The sequence below is a fragment of the Felis catus genome, chromosome A2 (assembly GCF_018350175.1).
Source record: "Felis catus isolate Fca126 chromosome A2, F.catus_Fca126_mat1.0, whole genome shotgun sequence".
Taxonomy (NCBI): domain Eukaryota; kingdom Metazoa; phylum Chordata; class Mammalia; order Carnivora; family Felidae; genus Felis; species Felis catus.
Genome location: NC_058369.1, coordinates 101,536,136 through 101,561,871, shown reverse-complemented (window position 1 = coordinate 101,561,871; position 25,736 = coordinate 101,536,136). Strand labels below are relative to the sequence as shown.

Here is a 25,736-nt window from a genome sequence, read left to right as displayed (position 1 = left end):
AGATAGGTTGGGGTTATCTCCTTTCTTTTCCAAATCCCAGGCTTTGGTGGCAGCTAAGCCCTGGCACGTGCAAGCATGACAGTGTGCACACAGACAGAGGTTGGCTGGGATGGTGTCCCTGAGGACTGACCTAGCTGCAGTTACTTCAGAACTAGGGGCTCTGCAAGCCTGTGGCAGAACTGGAGCTCCCAATTCTGATTCACTGACTTGGCAGTAAGTGTTTGGGTTGAGTCTGATATATCCGAATTCAAGTTTGAGTCACATAGTAGCTGAGTGCCTTGGGGTGCCTGGCTGGTTCAGTAGGCACAGCATGTGACCATCGATGTTAGGGTTGGGTGTGGGGCCTACTTTAAAAAATTTGTAAAATAAATTTTTTTAAATAAAAAAATTTTTAAAACTGCATCTTATAGGAAAATCTATTATAATATTAACTACAATAAGCTGTTTTTTCTAAGTATTTTTTATTTGAATTGATCCCATAAAGACGAGATAACACATTATTTGCCCTAATTTGGTTGTAAGATTATTAGTTGTCTATCAGTGGGCTGTTTCCCTTCTTAGTTATAGGTAAGTATCTCGGCAATATACGTAGCTAACAACATTTCCCAACCATCCCTACTAGTAAAGACAGCCAAGTGAAACCTATTGAATTGGGCTTTTGGAAAAGCTATTTAAAGGGGGCTTGCTTTTGCCTCAATCTCCTCCTCTAATGGCTGGAGATGCAGCAGCCATCTGGTAATCAGGAGGCAACCTGGTGTTTTAAAGCCACACGTTAAGGGTGGTGGGGCAGAAAGACAGAAGTCTAGTACATTGATGGTATCATGAGCCATTATACTGGCCCTCAATTGCTGAACCCAGGACATTTTTCAATGGAAAAAACAAACAAACCCTGATTCATTGAAACCACCAGTTTATGATTGTCCATTATAGGCAGTCAAATGCAATTCCTGATTCATCCATGTATATACATTTTACAGATAGCACCTAGGTAATACTATTTGAGGGGAGATGAAAAGATCCCCAGTTTTTTCAAACACACTTTTTTCCTTGGTATTATGAAGTATATATTTACTATAAAGTGTATCATGCCAGTATTCATTCTTTGGAAATAGGGATTAAAAGCATTTGTTAAAATGCAAGTGTTATCTGAGAGGAATTACACTTTGAGCTCTCAATATAATTGAATATCTTGTTGTGAATTAATTTATTAATTAACTTCCATGATTGGGTAGGTCCCAAGGGGATGGAACACAAAGATAAGTTTGAAGACTAGTCCAGAAAAGGAGCAATGTCAGGCTACTATAGTAAGAATCACTACTCCCTTATCTAGTGCCCTGCCCCCCACCTCCTGACCTCCATCCCATGACACAGTTCCCACCCCAAAAAGACTGATGGGCAGCCTTAGAGGTAGAAAGCACAAGAAACAAAAGGAGATACAGAACCTGAAGGCAAACTTCTATTACTCTATTATGTAAGGCTGCCACAACCACCCCTCTGTATGGGAGTACTTTACCCTATAAAAAAACTCCACAGTTAACTAATAAACAGCACTGGTAGATTAGTCATTCAGCTGATAATTGAGTCACTTCTCTATCTACCAACTGCTGTGTGTGAAAGAAAGGACAAAACTTGTGTCAGGGAGCAGCTAAAGCATGGGACCAGTTCAAGGGGACTCGATTTACCTAAAGTTTGATCTAGTGGACAACCGATCATTTCAGGAACTCAAACACATCTCCAAATGCTTGTTGTTTTCCAGGCTCTGCACTAGAAACCAGAGATTTGGCAATGATGATGATAATGTCTTGTCCTCAGAAAACTTAGCAAACTTCTACAGCACAAAGGCATGTGAGTAAACCACTGCAATACACTGTGGTGTATGTGATACCACAAGTGTATGTAAAAGTTGAAGTAGGAGAACAGAATTCACTGTAAGGATACGGGAAGTGTGATCAGGGAAAGCCTCCCAGAGCAAATGATGCCTATACAGTGTTTTCAAAGATGAACAGGATTTTGCTAGGAAGATACAAGGAGATATACATTCCGGTCAGAGGGAACAATGCACAAAAAGCTGGAGATAATGAAGAAGCTGGAGATAATAAAGTGGCATGTTTGAAGCATTTCAAATATTTTGCTATTTCTGTAGCATCAAGTGCTGAGGAAGAAGTAAAAGAAAGGGAATTGAGTAGAGCCCAGATCAGGAAGGGCACTGAATGCCATGCTAAGCAGCATGGACTTTCTCTGATAAGTAGTCACTGAAACAGACTGTGTAAGATTGTGGTGTGGTGAGATTTATGTTTTAGAAAAATTGCTGTTAGCTGTCAGTTTGGTAGGGAGTGAGGATGGAGGAAGAAATATCACCTAGGAAACCTCAGTAATAATGCAGATGACAAGGGATGAGGACGTGCATTTTGAGTGGCTCTTCTCAGCATCTGTTATGTGGAGGGCAAGGTAGGAGGAGAAGGGAGAGCATAGGGAAGTTTAAAATCTTTCACTTGGATGGCAGTGTTCACTTTGGAAAAGTCACTTTTCACCTGCCCTCCTCATTTATAAAATACACTGAATATGCATGTTCTCTCTGAATTCACTTGTTTTGAAGTTTTAAAAATCTGCTAGAGAGTTCCTACTAAATGAACCAAAAACACGGGTAAAGAGGATAATCCAAATTCTGCTATAGGTGGTCTCTTAGCTTTCAGAATAAGCCTTATCACTTTGTAAGAGACTACTTTCTCCTTTTTATTAAAATGAAAAGCAGGCAAGATGAGAATAGAGTGTGCCCTTTTCTATCTTCCTCCAATGTGTGGATAAATGAGAAAACATACTGGAAGCACTTTGAGCTTCCAAGAATTGTAACTATATTACGATATCCCTAAGAACTGGGTTGTGGTGGGATGGTCAGCAATCAGTATTGTGCAGAACATCCAAGCATAGAATTAACATAGCTCTGGAGTTCTTTGAATTAATAAGAAAGCTGAACTATGGTTATGGTTGCCAGATCAAATATAGATGACTTTTGTAGTCTAAAGTATGACCCAAATATTGCACGGGACAAACTTATGCTAAAAAAAAATCTGTTGTATATCTGAAATTCAAACTTAACTGGGCATCTTGTTTTTTTTGTTTTTTATTTGCTACATCTGGAAGTCCTAGTTATGGTAGTACCTTAAGCGGAAAGAGTTGGCTCAATTAATGACCGATTTATCTGATTTGTGGCATTTTGCCTTCTTTTATGCAATTGGAAATGCTTTAGCTACATATGAGGGAATAATGAAGCCCAAAACAAAAATGGCTGGTAAGTTATAAAAACTTTCCCAGCAATACCAGGAATCTCTTAAACACTGTGCCATTTAAAACAGCAAGGAGCAGAGCATCCACTCCTAATGAAACAGTATATTAACATTAAAAAAAAAAAAGAATAACGTTCATTAACATATTGCAAATACTCCAACTTCAAAGACAAGTATTTCTGTAGAGCCAACAGTCCATAATAATATAGAGGCATAAAAACTTTTCTAAAGGAGGAACACTTAGAAAAAAAAATTAACAAATAATACTTTTCGTGATAAATGACAGAAAAGACAACCCCACCAGCACCAAAAACAGTTTTTCATGCTCACGGAGGTCTTACTAATATGTCCTCAATTGACTGCCAAAAAAAAAAAAAAAAGGATGACACGGCCATCTTTGGAATCCAGGGCAAGGTGGAAAGCCCAGCTGTCCAAATCTGGGAATCTTGCAGCGTTTACACTAAAGCGTTGAGCTATTTTTTAATGCACTTTCAGCTCTTTTTTTTTTTATTACTTCCACACCTCTGTCCTCATTAAGGCACACATATAAACTGGGAGCTACTTATAGGATAGATACCAAATAGTCTGCTGGTGAGATACAGACCTCCACCTTGCATGCATATCAGCTGGAGAAAAAAGAGCCCTTATTCATCAAATTTAAAAAGCACTCTCTCATTTCATGCTAATTGTATGGTCTTTTGCATGATGTACAAAAGATTGCCTAAGAGGAAAGGCATTAAAAAGAAAACTACCAGTATTGGAGGGTTTTTTTTTTTTTTTGGAACAAGATTAACTTATTACGTTTTTAGAGAAATCAAATGACTGACTAATTCAAATATTACATTTATCTTCACAGAATGACCTTTATAGGTTTTATTATTATCAACGCCTATTCAATGGCCTCTCTGCCTAACATAATGTGACCTCATTCTACTAATCTCAGTGCTCCAAAACGTTTTAGGGTGGTGTCAAACAGTTCATAAATTAAAGATTTTAAAATAAAATACACACAGCTCTTCTATGATTTTCCCCCCACAAAGGAAATAGTTAAATCTCACTGGAAAAGAGGCTGATTATTAATAAGTGCCTGTGTCCCAGCTCTTACTACATGCAGACTCTGCTTCGGCTGGTTTCTTATAAAAGCACAGTATGAAAAATTCATTTTTGGTTATAGATATTATCATCAGTAATAATATGTAATGATATAATAAGTGACAGAATATTAGCCAAGGGTTGTAAATAAGATGATAAGCCATGATAACTTATGACATACCATCATTTATAGTATATGGTAATATATGAATTGAGTCTTTGAAAACCTGCGTTTAGATTTATGTTACTATAAATATCAACCAATTATTAACGACGTCAAAGCCCTCAGGGGAAGAAAGGTGGAAAGGAGAGAAACAGTAGGTGCAGTTCATTCACTTAGGCTGTGTGACAACAAAGAGGCATTTATTCCTTCCATAACTATCTATCGATTGCTATCAGTCAACTGAACAGGGTTGGCAATTCCAAAGAACAGCTGCTTCAACCTGCAACCCTTGCACGGAGCAAAAGAATAAATGGGCTTCCCAAACTGCCCCCAAAATGGTCTCTTCAAGATGTTAAAAATCTGAATCAAATATGTTGCTAATAACCAATATTAACTATACATATTAAAGATTTTTTTTTTAGCCTAGTAGATGAGCATAGTCCAGTCAAATTTAAGGTGAACCATATATGTGATTTTCAGTTTTCTGGTAACCATAGTAAGAAAGTTAAAAGAAAAAGGTGAAATTAATTTTAATATTCTTTTTTCAGCCCAGTATATCCAGATTATCATAGCAACATGTGCTCAACATAAAATATTATTGAGATACTTGCGATCTTTTTTTCATGCCAAGCCTTTGAAACCCAGTATATACTTTACACTTCTAGCACATTAGAATTCAGAATAGTCACATTGCAAGTGCCCAATAGCTACATGTGGCAAGTAGTGACCGCATTAGGAAGTATACTTAAAATTTCACAAACTAAGGAAAAAAAAAAAAGCCTTGCTCTTAATTACTACCTAATGTTTTCCTGTGAGTCCAATCTCAAGCCACTAGAGAAGTTACTTGTTCTTTGTGTTAATGAACACAGTGAAAACACAAACTATACCACTAAAAACAAGGATTGAATCCTAAAAAGGTCATGCTCAATTTTCACTAATAACAAGTATTTATTTATTAAACTACTTGTTTTCCCTGGCCGCATTTCTGATCCTGCCACAAATTTCAGGAGTTTTATTTTTTTCTCTGAGGATCTAATTATTAGCCACATCACCCTATATTCAGTGAAATATCCACATCTTTACCATTTGGTCTTTGAACAAAGTAGTGTTCCAAAGTAGTAAATTATGTAATTTCTAAATCCGAACTGGTTATGACTAATTGGTAAGAATCATGGAGTTTCCTCATGAAAAGAGTTCCAAAAAATCAAGAAAAGAATAACTAAAAACAAATGACTATCAAAATACACTAAATTCCAGGCTAACAAGCTCTTGGCCCTTATGAAACTACAAAAGACAGCTTAAGGGCTTGCATGCTAAACTGAAACCCAACAGACCATTTTAAAAAGCTGAGGCAGGGATGATCATTAGTAGAAAAATAAGTGACAGAGAGGTGCCAGTATTTAATCCTCAAATCCGAACATTCAAAATTTACAAGGCGTAATATTTTTTTTAAATGCCAGTTGAGTTTTTTTCTGGTCTCTCATTTGTTGTTAGACAATTTTAATTTCAAGTTTGGGTTTTGATTTGACTGACAATTGCAGGCAATATATTAGGAACCAAAACCCAAAGGTTAATAGAATTATAAATTTCATAATCAACACCTTAAAAAAATGAGATGCACACAGAATACACCTTTAAATCACTTATGAGATTAAGTAATACCTCAGAAAAAGAAAACATTCTCACATTATGCTTTCATCTGTAATTTATATGTAATTTAACCTTATACTTCTCATAATAAATCATTTTCCAATCTCATACTCTCCCGGGGTACCACCTTTCTGCATTAGTAAAACTCCTTAACACTTAACTTGTTAAGGAAAGCAGTGGTTAACTGATTCATTTGGTTAATTGATGGTTGGTCCTAAAATTGGCTTGAGTGACAATTACCGCTGAAAACAGTTATAGCCTCTAATCCTGGGCTTCAGTTATGGTCAACTGTCTTACATGATTTTGCAACGATGAGCTTTTAGAAGTGCAATATGATTTTTTTTTAACCACAAATCTTCAACAGAGTAATTATCCAGAAATTTTCAGACATGGAGAGCAATGTTTAACAGAGTTTTGTTCAAAATAGGTGTTCATGAAGGATTTATTGAAATAAATGAAATGGTCTGATATTTCAAATATGCTCTTTGGTAAGAAGCTAGGGAATTATAACTTATTAACCAGCCTAATCAGGTTTTATTTAGGCAATGATAAAGATACCAATGCCAAGTTACTAATAGGATGTTTTGGTGACTAAATAACCTTAGGCTAGAATCTGAACCCATTTTTCTTTCAGAGCAAAACTGCAACTAAGTTGAAAGCACACAATACTGGTTTTGGTTCTCAGTGTCGACAGGCATGAGGTGAAGGTTTAAAAAACAAAAAAAAGTAACACCCATGGAAATTTATCCAGCTAAAAATGGTACACCTCTTTCTGATCTGCTTCAGTGGCCCTTCTGCACAAGTGTGATTTCTGCCCAGCATGGTAAGAAACTGTAAACCACAACGGGGCAAGGCCAGGTAATGATCGGACACGTGCCTCAAAGTCATTGGCTTTGGTTCTGTGAGCAGCTGAAGAGCCCCTGATGTCATCAGGTAAGGCAGCTCCGTGGTCAGATCTGTGGGCAAATGGACTGAATGATGGCAAAATCTGAAGATAAGGAGGCCATTTCAGAAACTCTTCTCTGCAGTCCGTGTGGGAGATAATCAAGTCTGAACGACTGCAGCTGTGGTGGGGAGGTAGTGGAAAGGGCAGGTGAGGTAGAAACAAAATGACTTGGTGACCAACTGGGTTTAGAGTAGAGGGAGAGGTAGAAAAAGTCAAGGATAATTCCCTGGCTACTGACTTGAGAAGATACCTGTCTCCATGTCACATCATCCTATCAGCTTTCAATTTTGAATTCTGGCTTCCTGAGAATGGTCACTGGGGCTTTGCCATATTTCCTTTGTCCTAAGGAATGTCCCTAGGGGCTACTGACTCTAGAGGCAGAAACACAGAGGCAGCAACCACCAGCTGAATGGTGATGACGAGAGGGAAGCACCAGCCTCATCTATATAACCTTCAGCAACCAGCAGTTCTTTACATGACGTTCAGTTTAATTCTGTACACAAATAATTAGGTCAAATGTAGTTATTTTGGACCCCAGTAGTACAAGGCACTATGGAAAATAAAAGCCAAGTGCAAGAGCAGGTTTCTTGAGAGTTATACAGGAAAGCCATGCAGTGCAAAGCAAAGATTTTGTGGTTAGTCAGGTGCAAGTCTGACTTCTGGCTCCATTACTGTCACTGGTTGTGTGACCTTGGGAAACTGATATCCTTGACACTTGATTGCCTCCTCAGTAAAATATATAGATAATATAGCCCACCTCATCTGTAACAATTAATGAGATATATATGTAAAATTCCTACCAGCACCATGCCTAACTTATCATAGGTTCAAAAGGTAATAATAAAGTAAATATCCTTCTTTATTTCCCATCCCCTTTGACTACTCAAAGACCTCTAGCCTCCAATAGTGTCTAGTTATCACCAATGGGTATTTCTCTCTACCTCCCTCACTCCCATCTGCACCGATGTCTATTGTTAGAAAAATGAAGCTACTAAAAGCAAAATAGGATGATATCTATATCAGAGAGTGTTGCAGTCCATCCAATATTCACCTTTCCTTTCCTCCTCATTAATGAGTGCTGATTTTGCTGGGGGTAGCAAAGTACCAAGCTAAAAACATGTTCCAGGCTCCATTGCCATTAGGGGTAGCCATGTGACACATTAGGGCCAATAAATCTTGCTAGAGAGGTTTTGGAAAGTTTCTGGTCACAGGCACTTTTTTTCTTAATGTTTATTTATTTTTTCACTTTTTTGAGAGAGAGAGAGAGAGAGAGAGAAAGAAAGAATGAGAATGAGAATGAATGAGGATCCCAAACAGGCTCCACACTGTCAGTGGGGAGTCCAACTCAGGGCTCCATCTCAAGCACCATGAAATCAGGAACTAGACCGAAATCATGAACTAGACCGAAATCAAGAGTGGATGCTTAACTGATTGAGCCACCGGCACTTTTATTCTCCCTTCACCATCCTTCCTTTCCCCAACTTCCTGGAAACTGGATATAATGGATGGAGCTGCGATAGCTATCTTGCAAACCATGAGGAAAAGATCAAGATTCATAGGACATTGGCCTTGATATGCTTGAGTTCCTAAAACAGTGCCTCCACCACCTTCCAAGAGCCTTGTCATTACATGGGACAAATAAAGCCCTAAATTTAAGCTGCTGCCTTTTAGGTGTCTGTAACTTTCATCTGGGCACAATTCCTGATTTAATCCCTTTAACCTTACTTTGGCATGATTTTCAAGGCATTAGCCATAATTTCCTTCCAACTGAAACATTTAGAGGGCCCAGTATATGTCAGACACGGTGCATATAGACATATAAATAAAAATTACATATTGACTCATCTAATTCTTACAAAACCCTGCAAGGTAAGTATCTCCACTCCCATTTTACAGCAAAGGGACATGAAGATCAAAGAGGCTAAGTATTATCAAAGGTACTGGTATATGGCAAAGCCAAGATCTAAGCTCGAGGTCTGGTGATACAGCTCATGTTCTGGCAGCTCTCCATGCTACTGCAGGGGTCCTGTGAATCTGCTACTGTGAAGAATGACCCCAAAGACAAGATCTCTAAGTCAGGTAGTCACTTTTCCTAGGTCTTCCATGCTTGTATCTAAAATCTGGTAAACCATCTAAAAAGTATGTCTAGAGCATGAAGAAAAAGTGTGTGTAGAAGGAGGCCACAGAGTGGTTGATGGGGCAAGCAGGTTGCAGGTGCCTAAGGTACCCTCTGCCTGGAAGCAGCTGGACAAAGTTACTGATCTGGCAAGGAGGCTCTTTTTACCTTTATCCTCCAGTCAACAACAATCCTGAAGAAATCACACTGACTGGAGATCAGTGTGTGAGCCCGAGGCATGGGAGAGACGTTAAATAAGTGCCCTGTGTCCATATATCCTCACAGGAAAAAGCTCATGTATAATTTTATCACATATTTTAAAAAAGAATAAAAAGAAAATTGAAATTATGTGTGCATATATATCTCTTATAACCTAGAAAAATAAAAACTACGCAGAAGAGACAGACTTATATAAGTGTTGCATAAATATATGTGTGCAAATTTTAACCCTTTTCTCCACCCAAGGAATCTGAAACAGCCAAAAAGATTCAAAATAAATTCAAAGATCATGCCCAGGAAAAATACAGGAGCCTAGAGAAGAGGAAAATAAAGTATGCAGATCATATCCTCTAGGGTCCTAAATAATTACTAAAACTAAGCTGTAAATTTAGGTCTGAGCTTCCCCCTGCCAAAGGAAAACAGAAAAAAATGATGAGGTACAGACTTCACAATGGCCCTGAGAAAAGGGAATATTACCACCTCAGGAAAGCAAAATATTTTCTACGGATATAAAAGCAGTAAGAAACCAGAAAACCTAAGTGGGACTTGACGCAGGGGAGACTATGTGACGTAGTAGACAATGTCTTAGTAATTCCTTCATAATAAATGTTATAGTGTATTCCACTCAAGTTTCTCACAGAGTTATTCAGTCAAGCTGTAAAACCATTCAGGGAAGGCAATCTTTGCAGGACTAAGGCAATGAGATAGAAATATACTCTGATGGACCGGCTGGATCCAATGATGATAGACCCAGAATAGCTAGATGAACAAATAGCATGTTCTCACAATTAGTCTCCAACCAAAACCAGCTTAATAAGTAGGATTATGCAACAGTTTGCAGACTCTTTTCAGTTCAAAAGGTCTGAGAAAGTTTTCATAGGCTTTTTATTACTATGGAGTGGGCACTTCAGTCCATTATCACTGTGCTCTCAGGTATAGTTTATGCCAGTCTTCTCTCCTTCTCCAAGTGGCATAACAAGGCAGAGAAAATGTGGGTTGTTTTTATTAAAAAAAAAATTATGGCTTTTGGCTTTTACATTAGGAGTTTCTAGTACACAGACTTTCTATTATATAACTGGTGTTAGAGAAAATTTATGAATTCACACCCATAATGATTTCTTAATTTAAAAGCAATGTGTAAAAGGTATGTTCCTAAGGATATGACATCCCCAAAGTGGACATTAAACAGTCCTTGAATGGGTGGAAATTCATGTTAATTATTGACCAGGGTAGAAGAACACAGAAATTCATTAAAAAAAAAAAAAAAAAAGAAAAGAAAAAAAAGACATGTAAGGAGCAGTGCCTGCTAGGTCTGGAAAGAAATGTAAAAATTGACATAAACTTAGCTGAGCTTCAGTAAAGTGTAAATTTTTTCTGTGTCTTCATATCGGTCCGTCCTCAGTTAAGTGTATTTACAACAAGAATCCTCAGTAAGGTACAAAGGAGAATATTCAGAAAATGCCAACTAGACCAAATACGTATCTGCATGCTCCTTTTCCAATGCAAAAGAGCCAGATGAAATTTGTCTTTCAAAAAAGAATCTCTGGTTGTGTAAAGACCACATGAATATGGCTGGGCTTTAATTTAAACTCCCTATATAGTCACAAGAAGTTACAACTGTAACATGAACCGAAGGAGGAAAAAATAAGGACCATTTGTTCCTAATTAAAAAACAGGGGATTAGAAAAAAGATGGCTATGGGAAATAGGGAACAGTTGTTCTCCCAACATGGACCTCTCACCCTGCTGATTTTGTGGTTTTTAAAACTATAAAAGTGGGAAAACTGGAAAAATGACAACAAAATAACTACCAAAATATCAACCGAATATCTTATCTGCTTTTTAAAAATATTTTCTAATTTGGAGATGAACAACTAGATTCGCTAAGCAAAGAAGTGAGTATTTCCACATTTTGCCTCTTCCTCCTCCACATATCTAATAAACATACATTGGATCGGACGTGGCTCCGTGCAATGCAATGACAAGGTTCCAGTTCTCTGATTCTAATTGCAATCAATTGCAATAAATCAGCAGAGGAGGCAGGCGGTTAAAGTTCTACAACTTTAACAAACTAAGATTGGTGAAGTTAAATAAATATCATTGTGGTCACTTTAAGCTACCTAGCCTCATCAAGCAGAGCTACAAAAGCAGCAGGTTAGCGGGTTTCTGGCAAGGAATAATTGGTGCTGAGCAACACACTGTGTACATGAGCAGAAACATTGCGTAAAACTCCCATTACTGGCTTACCCACACCATATGTGCATTTTGGATGGAAACAGGGGCAGCTCTCACACACCTCACATAGTTTGGCCTTACTGACTAGGATGAATGAACATTATGTTGCAGTGTGTTAGTTAACCCCAATGGAAACCAGAAAACGTCAGAATTGTGACCTTTCAGTTATAATTTTTTCCAGTGAAACTGAAATTAGGACAAAGAGGTGGTGGGAAAAAAAATATACAAATTTGAGGTTCTGGAAAAGATCTTTACAAATTCTGATACACATGCCTCAAGTTAATTCATCTTGCCAGTGTTCTGGGCAGTCAACAACCTATGCTAATCTGATCGTCTAATATAAAAAGTTTATAGATTTTAAGAAATAATACAGGGCTTCAATTGTTCTTTACCAGTGGCCCAAGACAGATCTTAGAAGCAAGAGCAAGGATTTTGGAAGTCGTTTTTCAGTTTGATAATTTACCAACAAGGACTATTGGACTATTCCTTTCTAACAAGTATAAAAGCTTAATCAATCAATGCCTAAAATCTTCATAATGCAGCAGATCCCTACCTTCCTGTCCACACACCCACACACCATCATCATAGCAGTAATACAAAGATTGGCATTTGGTGGCAAAATTCCAATTCACTTTCCAAAGAGGTCAAGAGCCAGGACTTCCAGGGGCGGGGGGGAGGGGAGGGAATGTCACATACCGCATCTAATTCACCTACTTCATTGACTAAGAACTGAAGTTGAATAGAACCTTAACTTGTCCTTGATCAGACATTTGGTGAGCAGAAGAGGCTCCCCAAAATGTACTTTCTACCATATTATTGCAATACAGTAATTCAAATGAAAATAAAGAGAAAAATTCACTCTACAAAATCTTTTTCCCAAAAGGTGTTCTGTATAGGGGGATGAACACATGGGGGATGAACACACTGAAGAATTAAATTTACCAGTTCAGTGACTGGTAATCCAACTGTGCTTCTCTTCCCCGTCAATCAGATATTCGGAAGGGTTTTATATTAGGGGAAATGAAAAACAAAGATCCTTGCACTCATCTGATAAAATTATATTCTCAAAAACTATTATAAAGGGAGAAATTAAGATCTTCGACTAAGAGTCTCGACATCATAGAAACAAAGAAACAAGGTTTTTAGACAAATACATGTTTAAATGAAGAGCCTGCAACATGTTTTAGGGGGAAATACGACTTTATAACCAATACAATGACATTGACAGGTTGATCAATGAGAAAAGTTGGGGTCGTGTGACTTCCAATGAGATGTGAAGAATAACCTCCAAGTCACCTCACTTTTCTCCCTGCTGGAAAGGCCCCTGAGTGAGAGGACAGATGTTTTGACAAATCGTGATCAGATGTGGTGCTCTGTGATCAACTAATTAAGGGATCTTAAACCTAAATGAGCCAAGGCAGAAAAGTACCAACATATCTCCTGAAGATCATCCTCAGTAGCCTACTCCATTGTTTTTATTGCCATATAAAATAGTTCTTCTATTAAGCAAAAACTGCCCTTGAGTAAATACATTGTTTCCTCATCACCGACCTCACTATCATTTAAAACAGAAGATACACTCATTATAGACAATTGGAAAATAACATTGGAAAGAATGATTTATCTCCTGTATCTATCATCCCAAAGGCAACTCCTCCTAATGCTTTTATGTCCCACATCATCTTTTTCTGCACAGCTTTTACATAGCAGCAATAATATTGTATATACAATTTTGTACTTCATATATTTAACTGAAATAATGAAACCAAGAGTCTCTATTTTTTATTGAAGAATAACCATCAATTGCATGTATGAAAACTGAAAAATAGTCCATTGAATGAATTGCCATCTTTTTTTACACATAGACCTTCTTGTGGATTAAAAAGACTATTTTCTTAGAATAGAATCCTGGAAGTGGAATTACTGTCAAAGGATATTAATGTCTTTATGGCTCTAGATACTTATTGCCAAAATGCTTTCCAAAAATGGTTGTACCAGTTTAAACTGCCTTCAATATCAATACTCATTATATCCGTATTTGGACTATGTATGTCTTGCAAGAATAAACACTTTCATAATCATCTTTATAACCCCAGTACTTTAAATTAATAAAGTTAGATACTATGTTATACTAGAAAATTCTTAAGGCTGAAATCCTGACATCTGGTAGAGAAAAGTATGTAAAACTCTTTTTGAGAATCACTCGCCCCAGTCTGTCTCCATTTTCCTGTACCACACGACCCTGATTCTTTTCTACACAGAATCCAGTTTTTAATGGGATAATCTTCCTCCCCTTTTAAGAAATGATAGCCAAAGTCTACATCATATGGAATCTACAAAGCTCAAGGCTATTTTCATTCATTTTAATGACTATCTGAAATAAAAAACAAGAAAATTAGCCCCTATAGAATCAGAAGTCTCCTCCAGTTCTGTTAAAAGACTTAAGGGAAGCACAAAAACACATTAGAAGAAAAGTGGACATGTTTCATTAATATGTGCATTCCATGCCTATTTCAACAACAACAAAACTTATGTTTCCTAAATTACTGAACGGTGAATTCCAGATGTAACTCAACTATTTTCAAATACACAAATTAAAAAAAAAAAACACAAATCCACTGTACTACAGTGGAAATGGGCTGAACAAAGTACCCCAAATCTTTACTTTCCAGGGATTCTAGTATTATGCACTCAACAATTTTAGCAAGCATTTTGTTGTTGCTACCTCAATTACTGTTTTGCAAGTGCTGCCTATTAAATTTCCTAGCACAAATTGGCTGTAAGATTGTTTTAGGTCGTCATTAAGAAATTTATATTAAATATGCAATAAGCTACTTCGGTTAAACAGAAGTTGGGGGGATATTAGTGTCACAGTTTATTATAATAAATAATTTTTGTGTCTTCTGTCAGCATAACCACAGTAGTATCTCAGTACCACCAGCTGATAATAATCTTTATAAATCCTACTTTGCAGCTATGCCATCTGTTAGTTATTATTTTATATGTGTTTCCATATGCATATGTGAATTAGTTGTCACTCAAGACAAATATATAAATAGAATTGCGGTTTTGTGGGGAGATTTTTATCGGCTTGTTTTTGTGTTTTGTTATCTTTAGGCCAGTGCACTAAATAAACATATTCCTCAGTCTTGGAAACCAAAACTAAATTCAAATTTTAAAATAATTTTTATAGTACAAATAAATTTAAGTTCAATACACACTTAATCTAAAAGAATCTATTAAAACTAGGTTGAAATTAAGAGTCACCAAAACTGGAGATGATTAAAGAAACTGAAACTTACATACTCATAGCTCTCAAAATATACCTACAAAACCAAAAAAGAATAGGCCCACTAGAAAAATAAGTAGCTAATATGGTTCCAGTTTTCACAACACAGAACACTTTCCATGACTGAAGATGAGAAAATAATGACTAATTACTTGCTTACTTGTAATGTTTATTCCCTGAAAAGATCAGAATGACAAAAACTCAAAACAGCACCCCCTCCCTCCATGAATCTGTGGATTTATACCCCTGAGCTGTAAGTAATAGGCTCCTAGACTGGCAGAAGGTAATAAGTAGCCATAATATCATTACAACTCATAACCAAATTTTACCCAGAAAGGCAACAAGATAAAAAAAAGGAAAAAAAAAAAAAAAGGAACAGAAGGAGGTGGATAATCCTCCAACTGGATAATTAGTTCCAAATTATAACTCTTTCCCCAAGTGCTAGAGTCTAATGACTTTAATTTTAATGAACCCAAACCTGGGTTTATAGGAGCTCAAGCTCTACACACCAAAAACATGATGAACTCTGTTAAAAGTTACCAGTGGTTCTTAAAAACAGAGACTAAAGCACAACTTAAGAGTAACCACGTTTGGTGACTACATGGTTTGATATCTCTTTAAGTTACGCTATTTTAGGTGATGATACTTTGGGATCATATAGAGAGTATGCCAAGGTAGAAACAGTAGTAACTAAAGTCATCAGTAAAAGGAACCTAAAATATTAAGGGAAGGGGACTGAATAAGACAAGTATACTGAGAAATTAATGTTTTTCTGAAATGAATGCCTTATTATTTTCAGTTCACAAAGTAAAAAGTCCCACTAACTAATGCAAATAAATATGCTGCCTTTCATAGTCTTTTGTGTAAATGTATCAACATAGCTCATAATCCAAATCTGTAAAAATTCACTTATTGATGTCCAAACCACACCCCCTTTTTGCAAATTATATTCCGCCTAGATGCTAGAGTCCTGATGTCGGGAGAGAGCTGTATTTGGAGAGGGAACACATTTTTTAAGTATACTTGGGCTATGAAGTGTAAGGAAAAATAGCACACACTACTTAACAAAATATTTTAACTACCATTAAAGCTACAGTACAGCATAGGCCGAGTTATATTCTTTTTTAACCCTTTATCATCTATCATTGAAATGCCTGTGTAGAAAGTCATTTCATACTATGATTTGCTTCTAGATTTCTGAAACTTTTTTTTTCAAGTTTTTACTAAAATGTTCTTAATGAAGGATTTTATCAAGGAATATCACAGGAATTTATCATATAGGAATTAACTGTATAAATAGTAAGAAAAATTAGTTCATGGTTCAATGCTCATCTAGTGCATTAGGCCTCCCTAATATTTCTTCCTTCACTGAAATCTCACTTACCTTTGTAGTTACGGAATTTATGAAATTCATTTATTCCATTTTATATTATAGTAATTGTTGGGGTTTTCTAATTTTCCATGAATAGATTGAGAATTTCTGCTTCTATAGCTGAGAGTCATAGTTGTATTTATCTTTATAGTCTCTCCACCCCAGGCCCAACAATTCCTTGAGAATAGCAGGCAATCTCGATGTTTATCTGAACTCACCAGAAAACCTATTTTGATATACTAAAAGCCACCCTCTCCAAAAGGTCCTTAGGAAAGGGAGTTCTATTTTGGCAACTATAAGTCTTATTTTTAGACATTATGGAACCCATACTAATTTACCAAACATTCTCATTATAAATAATATTTCAACATTTCTTATATAGCCATTAAAAACTAAAAACTAAAATAATGAGAATCCTTCCTGTGAAGGTACAATAGTAACAATTTCTTAATCAGACGTATATCTTTTTTTTTTTAATGCTTATTTATTTTTGAGAGAGAGACAGCATGAGCAGGGAGGGGCAGAGAGAGAGGGAGACACAGAATCTGAAGCAGGCTCCAGGCTCTGAGCTGTCAGCACAGAGTCTGACGTAGGGCTTGAACTCAAACTGAGATCATGACTCGCGCCAAAGTTGGACACTCAACTGACTGAGCCACCCAGGGGCCTTTTTTTTTTTTTTTTTTTAACTGAAATCATACTTTTCCTTGCTAATGTAGTAAGAGTGTCAATAGTGTAAATTAATAGATTTTTATGGGTAACTTATAAGAAATAAGAAAACTTTACAGTGATGAAAAAAAAATATAGCCCATGTGTTTACAGTGTAAGGAGAAAAACAGGATTTAATGAAGAGACTCACAAGACAGCATTTGCTGTCTTTTTTCCCTTTGTTAACTGATTTGTTCATTTATCCACCCCAGAATCAATGACAGGGCTTCTCTGTCACACCACATGTGTTTGACACTAGGTTAGTGGCTGAAGCTTTAAAGCTGGTTAACTAAAGGTGTAGGCTCCATCGTCCAGGAACTGGCATGATAGTGAAGTCATAAAAGACAGCACAAGCAGTACAAGGACATTGAGGCCATCTCTGGCTGGGAATGTAGGGAGAGTTCACAAAGGAGGTGCCGTATGAACAGCATTTTGTTCTTAAGCTTTATTTAGCAGGTTTCAAGGCATTTGGGGGGCCCGAAGTAATAAAACCTGCTGTTTTTTTCAGAAAGGGATTTGGAAAAGACCCTGCTCATCTAATAACAGTCTAGTGAACAGACAAAGGCCTAGCTGAAGAGTGAGGAACCAGACTTGGAAGGGTATTTGTGAGGTAGAATCAGTAAGAATTGATAGACTTGATAAGAATGTTGGCGACAGTGAGTCAAGATGACATTTTTAGGCCTTTAACTTGGCAGGCAGATGATGACATTACAGGAAATCTAGATTACAATTAACGGGTATTTACTGAGCACCTTCCATGTACCAGACACTATTCTAGGCCCACAGAGTCTGTTTTCATTCTAGTCAGAGGAGGCAGACAGTAAATAAATGAATAATCTGAGAATTAATAAAGTTTGTGCAGGAAATAAGATGGGGCTATGTGACAGTGATGGAGGGAAAAAGATACTTTAGCTGAAGTAGTCCTGAAAAATGACATTGGAACTAAGACCTGAATGACCTTAACAAAGGGATAGCAAATTGCAGAGGCTGAGGTGGGAAGGAGCTTAACATGACCAGGAGACAGAACAGCAGCTGGTAGGTGGGGTTGGTGTTTGGGGGTGTGGAGAGAATGGGGATGAGAGAGCACGTGTTGCTCCTGGTAGCCCGCCATAATATACAGCATGTGTTCTAGTTACAGTGGGCACACAGCAGGTTTTAAGCCAAAGAGTGATGTGATCTCATTCATATTTCCATCTGCTGTGTGGAGAATGGACTTAAGGAGAGTCCTGGTGAGAGTGGTGGCTCACACCCGAGTTCTAACGGTGTCGGTGCTGAGAAGGAGTCAGATTCCACAGGTAGAGGGAGAGATGACCAGGCTTACTGATGAGCTGCATGTGGAGCGTGAGGAAGAGAGAGGCAGGGGTACATTAGGGGCTTTGATTGTAATGTTTTTTAACGTTTATTTATTTTTTGAGAGACAGAGCAGGAGCTGGGGAGGGGCACAGAGAGAGGGAGACACGGAATCCAAAGCAGGCTCCAGGTTCTGAGCTGTCACCACAGAGCTTGATGCAGGGCTTGAACCCACATCAGGAATCAGTATTTCTTCTTTGGTCACGTAAAGCCTGAACTGTCTAGAAATTTGTAAGTGAAATGGTACATAGGCAGTTGGATATAGTCTGGAGCTCATGGGAGAGGTCTCATGGAGATTTACTTGGGGAGTCATCAGTCTCTTCATGTAAGTTAAAACCATGAGACTGGGTAAGATTCATGTTGACTGATCAAGATTTTATTCATGCATTCATTTAACAAATCTTTTTGACTACCTATCCTGTGCTAGGCTTTGGGACTACGGTGATGAACCAAACAGGCCAGGTCCCCGACCTCCCTCCAGCTGTATGCAGCAACACCCTCTGTACCACAGGAAGAATTAAGTAGGGGTATGTCACCATGTAGAAAGTTCCAAAATTCATGGGTATATCTTCTACCCGAATAATTAACATTCCCCCTACATCTTAAAAATGATTATGTTAGTGATTAAAGAATGTTAGGATGTTTCTACACAGTATATGAAAAGGATCTGAATTACATTTTGAAGTACCCACAAGGAAAAAATAATTTTCTCATGTGGAAAAGAACCAATACCCTAGTCTTTTTACTGAACACTGTCAAGGAATATACTTTGATGCTGGAAATGGTAATGTAATACAGTTCTAAATAGGTTATTTGCAAACCTGTATAGGTTCAGGTATTACCTATTCATTTGAATGTATTAGAAAATAATCACTCAAAAATAGTTCAAGTGTTCTAACTTAAGTGCTCTCTTCCTCTTTTTTCAACTGAAAGATTCCATATCCAGCACTAGGAAAAGCTTAGCACTGGTAAAATCACCTGTCTTCTTTGTACTTGGCACCTATGTAGCAAGAGTAGAAGTTACTATTTATCCTCAGAGGAATATATAATCATAGTGACTTGTGGAGTTTTGCCCCAAAAGGGCTTACTGAGTTTCACTTACCTCCAAAGGTTGGTTGCCTTCTTCTTCGGAAGTTTTACCTCTTGCTGCCATTCTTTGCTCATGTGCCGTATCTCCTATGAAGTGAAAAGAAAAAAAGAAAAAAAAACAAAACACCTTTACCATACCATTGAGGCCAAGTGTCTTCAATTTATTTAAAATATCTTTTGTTGCCGTATGTTTCACACTATGGAAGCAACCACTGTTTCCTTTGTTTTAAAGTAATTTAATTTTTAAGCACAGTAATTTTATAGAGGTTTCAGAAATCATCCATCCATATATATATATGTGTGTGTGTATATATATACACATATATGTATGTGTATATATATACATACACACATATATATGTGTATATATATACATATATATACACATATATATACATATATACATACATATATATATATACATATATATATATATGTGTGTATATATATATATATATATATATAAACAATGTAAACCAGAGATCCAGAGATGTATCCTGCTTTGATATAGGTTTACTCTGGAAAAATCAAGTGAATTCGTATTTTGTAAATCAAGTCATATTTCAAATAAGTGAGGAGAGTTTATGACTTAAGGAAAATAAGGCAAGTTACTTTCAAATTAAAAGTCTCTATAATAGGAACTGTCCTCCATATTATTTTTTTTAATAAGGTTAACTATTTATAAGTGTTTACTTGTGTGTCTGTAGATTTGCCTCCAAGTAGATATGGATATTTGCATGTAATAATTAACCAAATGTCACACAATCTTCACAGAAGGAAAGAACAATGAACAAATTCATAAATTAGCCTTCAGTTAATACTTTGATTCCTAAGGCTGATGCCTGGGTGGCTTATATTACAAAATGAAGTTGGTAATAGGCTGGCTCCAAGGACATAGGACAGACACAAACATAGGTTAAGTATAAGCATAATTTTATTAATGACTTATTTTAATATATTAACTATATCTAATGATCTGTGATTACAACATGGTAGGGAAAGAAACAATTAGCCTACTTATTTAATGCAAAGTGAGAGGTTGGTTTAGTAATTTGTAAACTGCTCTTCCTGTAAAATTAAGCCAGCTCAGGAATGCCCACAACAAGGAAGATTGTAAGATTCATAGATGATGATGTGGCCAACATTAAAGGTTAAGAATTTGTTAATAAGGAAGGTCACAAGTCTTGATTGGAGATAACAAAGTATGCAAGTCCTGGCTGAGCTTAAGTTTTTTTTGTTTTTTTTTTTATGAAACACAAAAGTTTAGCATACCAATGGTGATAATCAGGGAAGAGCCTCACTGAAATTTTAAAGAATTAGCCTGTCAAATTCTAACATCGTGAAGCATTAAATTGGTATTTTATTTACTTAAGATAAAGTAATTTTCCTCCCCACCAAATGTTTAAAATGCAAGCATATCGATGCATATTCCAGTTTATAAGCTCCGTTCTCAGCTATGTGCAACATTATCATTGGGCAAGACCTAGCACATAATAGGTATTCAATAAATACTAGCTGAATAAATTAGTGAACTTCTCCTTATAGTTTCTAGTCCATAAAACTGAGATAAAATATAGGTGGCATGTGATAAAAGCTATATTTGAGCATACAGTTAAGGTCCTTCTACACATATTTGTGAAACTTAAAAGGCAACTGTATTTTTTTAAACATTTTTTAAAAAGTTTATGTATTTTGAGAGACAGATCCCAAGCACGTGAGCAGAGCTGGGGAGGCAGAGAGGGAGAGAGAGAATCCCAAGCAGGCTCCACCCTGTCAGCACAGAGCCTGATGTGGGGCTTGATCTCCTCAACTGTGAGATCATGACTGGAGCCAAAATCGGGAGTCAGATGCTCACCTCAAAGACAACTGTATTAAATACCACTACAGTGTATTGCTTCTAGGGATCTATAATTGTGGTATAACTTATTAGATTTTAAAAACAATGATTTATAAATAAAAAATACTACTGAAACCAAAGCATTAGGAACTTTTGGGTTGTATCTATTGGATAATAAAGATAATAGCTATTAAGTGACCAATTACATCAACCTACTTTTGTGACCTAGCATGTCAAACCATTTTGATTGACTTTTCAAGTGATTGTTTAAACTGACCATTTATCTCGAAGAGCTTTTTTTTTTTTTTTTAAGAAATCTATCTTCTCTCTGAAAGTTAGGGACAAGATAATCAACCTCCAGTTTACAGGTGGCAAAACCAATGCATGGGGAGTTTCATTTCCTTGGCTAGCGGCGTGAAGCAGCAAAGGTAATGCAAAGGTCTGCACATTGAGGTCAAAGTATGTTTAATAACTCACATGCCTGATGCTTATTATATGCATCATCCAATATTAAAGGTCATTTATGCAAGAGTTTTTCCCTTTTAAAATGATTACTGCTCTATCCCATAGCCACACAAACACTTTTTGGCTAAAATCATTTGACACAAAGTCTGTACTTCCTTTGCCATTTTCTGACTTCAAGCTGGGTATCTGCACAAAGCTTTCTCCATTTCTCCCTACTGCTTGAATAACCAGAAAGGTTATCAGTCAGTGTTCCTGACATCACACAACACATCTGCCTGGAAGCGATTGTAGAATCACTATTTACTGAAATGCCATGTCTGGCGATGACTCAGATAGGACAATAACTGATTACAAGGAAAAATGCCATCTGCAAGATTATTCTCTATAAACAAAGGCACAGAATGAAAACTACACAAACAAATGGAAAAGAACAGGTCACAATGAAATATGATTTTTGAAGGTTTTTTTCTTCTCATTGAAGAATTACTTTATCATGAGAAAAATTCAGTTATTTTCTCTAATTTTTTATAACCTACATGAAAGTTAGATACTTCAACAATAAATAAAGATGCATGTGACAAACGGGATATAAGGTATTTTAGTTTTCAAATTGTCAGTTAACTCTAATTTATACACTGGATAGATTACAAGTTTTCATTTGCGAGTCAGCTGTTTAAAAAGAACAAACAACCAACATGTTCACAGAACTTTACATTTCCAAGGTTTTTTGTTTTGTTTTGTTTTGTTTTTTTACAGTACCACATTTGATTCTCACTATGGTGAGGTAAGACATCCTCCCCATCCACCCTCTGTCTCCCCAGTTTAGGGAGAATGAACCCTAAGGGGCAGAGGCACTCAGTTACTTGCCCAAAGTCTCCCAAGTAGAAGGCAGTCACAGTGGGACCTAGAATCCTTCTGACACCTCTAGGGTTTCTGTGGTCTGGTGGGAGGTTCTAATGGATGTGGGCCAAGGTGGGAGGAATCAAATCTGAGTTACAGAACAGTGAAGAGAAGAGCCCAAGGATGTGAAAGGGAGCTTTGAACACAGGATCTTGTGCTGGTCTAACCCGCTGGGCCCCTAAACACTTCTCTCTACTCTTTTCTTCTTCCATAAGCCCCATAGATTATCTGTTCTCTTCCCTTCCCATTGATGATGCCTCTCTCCTTCCTTCCCATCCTTCAAAGCAAACACAGTCCCCCTGATGTTTTTCCAGAAGTTTCTAAGGCTGGAAACACTTTCACAAAAGGCAAAATCCCTCTTATACTACAACCGTGCAATTTTCTTGGTTTAAAATGTAGTTGTTATTTAGAATAAATAATAAAGCCTAAATATACACACTAAGGAAGCCCTTTTGGAACTCAAAGGGCTGAAGTGAAAATCATTCATATTTTAGATTAGATATTGGCAAGTTTTTCCACTTAAAGTCCTAGACAGCAAACATTTTAGACTTTGTGGGCCCTACTGTTTCTGTCACAAAATTCTCAACTCTACCCTTGTGGCTGAGAACTGTCAGAGACAATATATAAAGTAACAAATGTGGCTATGTTCCAATAAAATTTTATTTACAAAAACAAGTTTCAAGCTGTAGTTTCCTAATCTCTGGGGGTTTATTATTTTTATTTATTTTTTTATTAAATAATCTCAATGCCCAACATGGGGCTCAAACTCATGACCCTGAGCTCAAGAGTTGCAGGCTCTACCAACTGAGTCAGCCAGGTGTCCCTCCAGATCCCTATTTAGAGACTATATGTATTCTACCTTTTCTAGGATAAAAGGCTGAATTAGGTTTTAGTTATAGGAGGAGACAGGGGATGGTCATTAGGGTATCATCATGATCCTATTCTACTGGGTGAATTGGGTCAAAGGAGAGGAGAAATGGTGGTCAAGAGTGAGCACTAGGTATAAAGAGCAGGATAAAAGGAGAGAAATCCCCAGTGACGGAAGGGGAACCCCAATGCCTATTTGGGTTACCCAGAGGACACTTGTTTTGGCAGGAGAGGGGGTGGGGGAGTATCCTTCCTCTTAGGCCTCCTTGAATGTGGAAGAAAATCTAGTAACATTAACCCCAGGCCTCCCTCCACCATCCCATCCATCGCTTGGTAATTTGGGGACCTTGTGCATGTGATTCTGCCCATTCCTCTTCCCCTTCTGTTGAGAATGAGAGGACTCCAGGCAGCATGTGGTTCTGTCTGCTCTGACCCTCCACAGGGACCTCCTCCCACCTGGGGAAACCTGCTCCAGCCCACCATTTCCTGCAACTGGATGGGCTCAAGCTCATTTTGGGGTTCAGAAACCTATCTGGTCCTTGACAGATCTTTAACATCAACTCAGTAGGCAATAAAAGTGAGAATTTGGTCTCTACTTGTTGGGGTTTGCCCCCCCTCAATTGGTTAGATCTTATCTGAAGAAGAGAGGTGTACCTGCTGGAAGACCCTAGGGTCTAAAAGGACTGGGAATGGGCTGATGAGGACAGGGCTGGAGCCTACCTAAATATGAAAAGCTGTGAATACAGAAAACTATTTTCTTTCTTTTAACCAGAAAAGAATTATCTAGAACTGCTTATCTGAGAATGCAGTCTACAAAACACTAGTTTCGAGGGGTTCACATGGAAGAAATATTTCTATGGTCAAAAGTATGAGAAAAATCTGCAGAATGCGTTCCCTTCCAGTTGATTTCCAATGCACTTTAACATATTAAAGCCTGTGAGAAATTCTTCAGTAAAGAACTTTACAACTTTTTTTCACAATGTATTTGACTATGGAGCATTGTATTCACTGATACCTATTAAACATTTCACAGGGGTCTATGAACACACCATGGGAAATGCTGATAGAACATTTCTAAAGTTAAAACTGGTTAGGGAATATATCATTCTTACCTGACTCTTCAGTAGACTCAAAATTGCCAAACTTGTTATTCAGCTTTCAAAGAGTCATTTTCCACAGTGCTAACCTACACTTATTTTCTTTTCGCTATCTTTTCACAACCCCCTTGTCAGTTTATCCAATGGCATTTGGGGCGGACTAGCAGGATGTGTCTGCATTCTACTACATACTTCTGATTCCAGAAGAGTTGATAATCCATAGAGGAGAACAGGAGAGCCAGGCACCTTGAAGACACAGGAGAAAGCCCCAGTGATCAGAAATATCTCCCCCACATATTCCGCCAATTAGAGATTCATTAGGGTTAATGAGCTCCTCTTTTAAAATGCAAATACCCTCTGGGAGTGTTTGCTTATTAGTCATTCACCAAGTGAAGTAGTGGAAAGAACAGTGGAATGGCCACTCCATTAGCTCCTTTTCATTCTTCAGTCACACACTCATTATACGAGGCAGCCCGGTGTGTCAAGGGAATGGCTTTGGAATCTGACAGAACTCGACCCTAATCCTTTACCAAATCCATGACCTTGTGCAAGGTACTTAACTTCTCAGAGCCTCAATTTCCTCATCAGAAAAATGGGAATGGTACATAGTAAGGCTGCTACAAAGATGAAAACGAGAGAACATGTTAAATGCTAACTGCAAAGAAGCCGGGGCGGGGAGTAGAGTTGGGAAAGATAAAGGTTTCGTCTTAAGCATAGTCCTCTGTGCTTCTGCCCTTGTCACATAGCTGTTGTCGTTACCCGCCCCAGAGGAGAGAGGATAGGAGAAGCCTCATGTGTAATCTCATTTAGTGCTCTTGGCAGTGTTGTGAGGTAGGCTTTATTATATCCACGTAAGAATGGCAGGCCCAGTGTTGGAATCCAAGTCCGCTGACAATGCCAGATCATTACATAATCTCACGCTGCCTCCCATTACTTATCAAAACTTGAGTTCTCCAAGTCTGCCTAATACACTTCACACTGGCATCTCCTCCAGTTTGGATTAGTTTTCCCTTCCATGTTTTCCAATACTATCCTTTTGCTCCTTGTTTTCCACTATAATG

General features: G+C 37.4%; 1 protein-coding gene and 1 long non-coding RNA gene across 4 annotated transcripts in view; one reads left to right on the top strand and one right to left on the bottom strand.

Annotated features, from left to right (window-relative positions):
- Positions 1 to 8,791, top strand: part of LOC109497465 — a 62,557-nt gene extending 53,766 nt beyond the window's left edge. For 2 of the 3 annotated variants that reach the window (XR_006594228.1, XR_002153686.2), the window contains exons 2-3: positions 1,757 to 1,845; positions 6,824 to 8,791. This is a non-coding gene — a long non-coding RNA (uncharacterized LOC109497465). The remainder of the gene's footprint in view (positions 1 to 1,756; positions 1,846 to 6,823) is intronic. The other variant, XR_006594227.1, reaches the window with a different exon arrangement.
- The window catches only part of UMAD1 (UBAP1-MVB12-associated (UMA) domain containing 1), a 220,445-nt gene that overhangs the window by 56,675 nt on the left and 138,034 nt on the right, over positions 1 to 25,736 (bottom strand). The window contains exon 3 of the mRNA XM_011280402.3: positions 19,523 to 19,596. Within this exon, the coding sequence (XP_011278704.1) occupies positions 19,523 to 19,596 (74 nt within the window). The remainder of the gene's footprint in view (positions 1 to 19,522; positions 19,597 to 25,736) is intronic.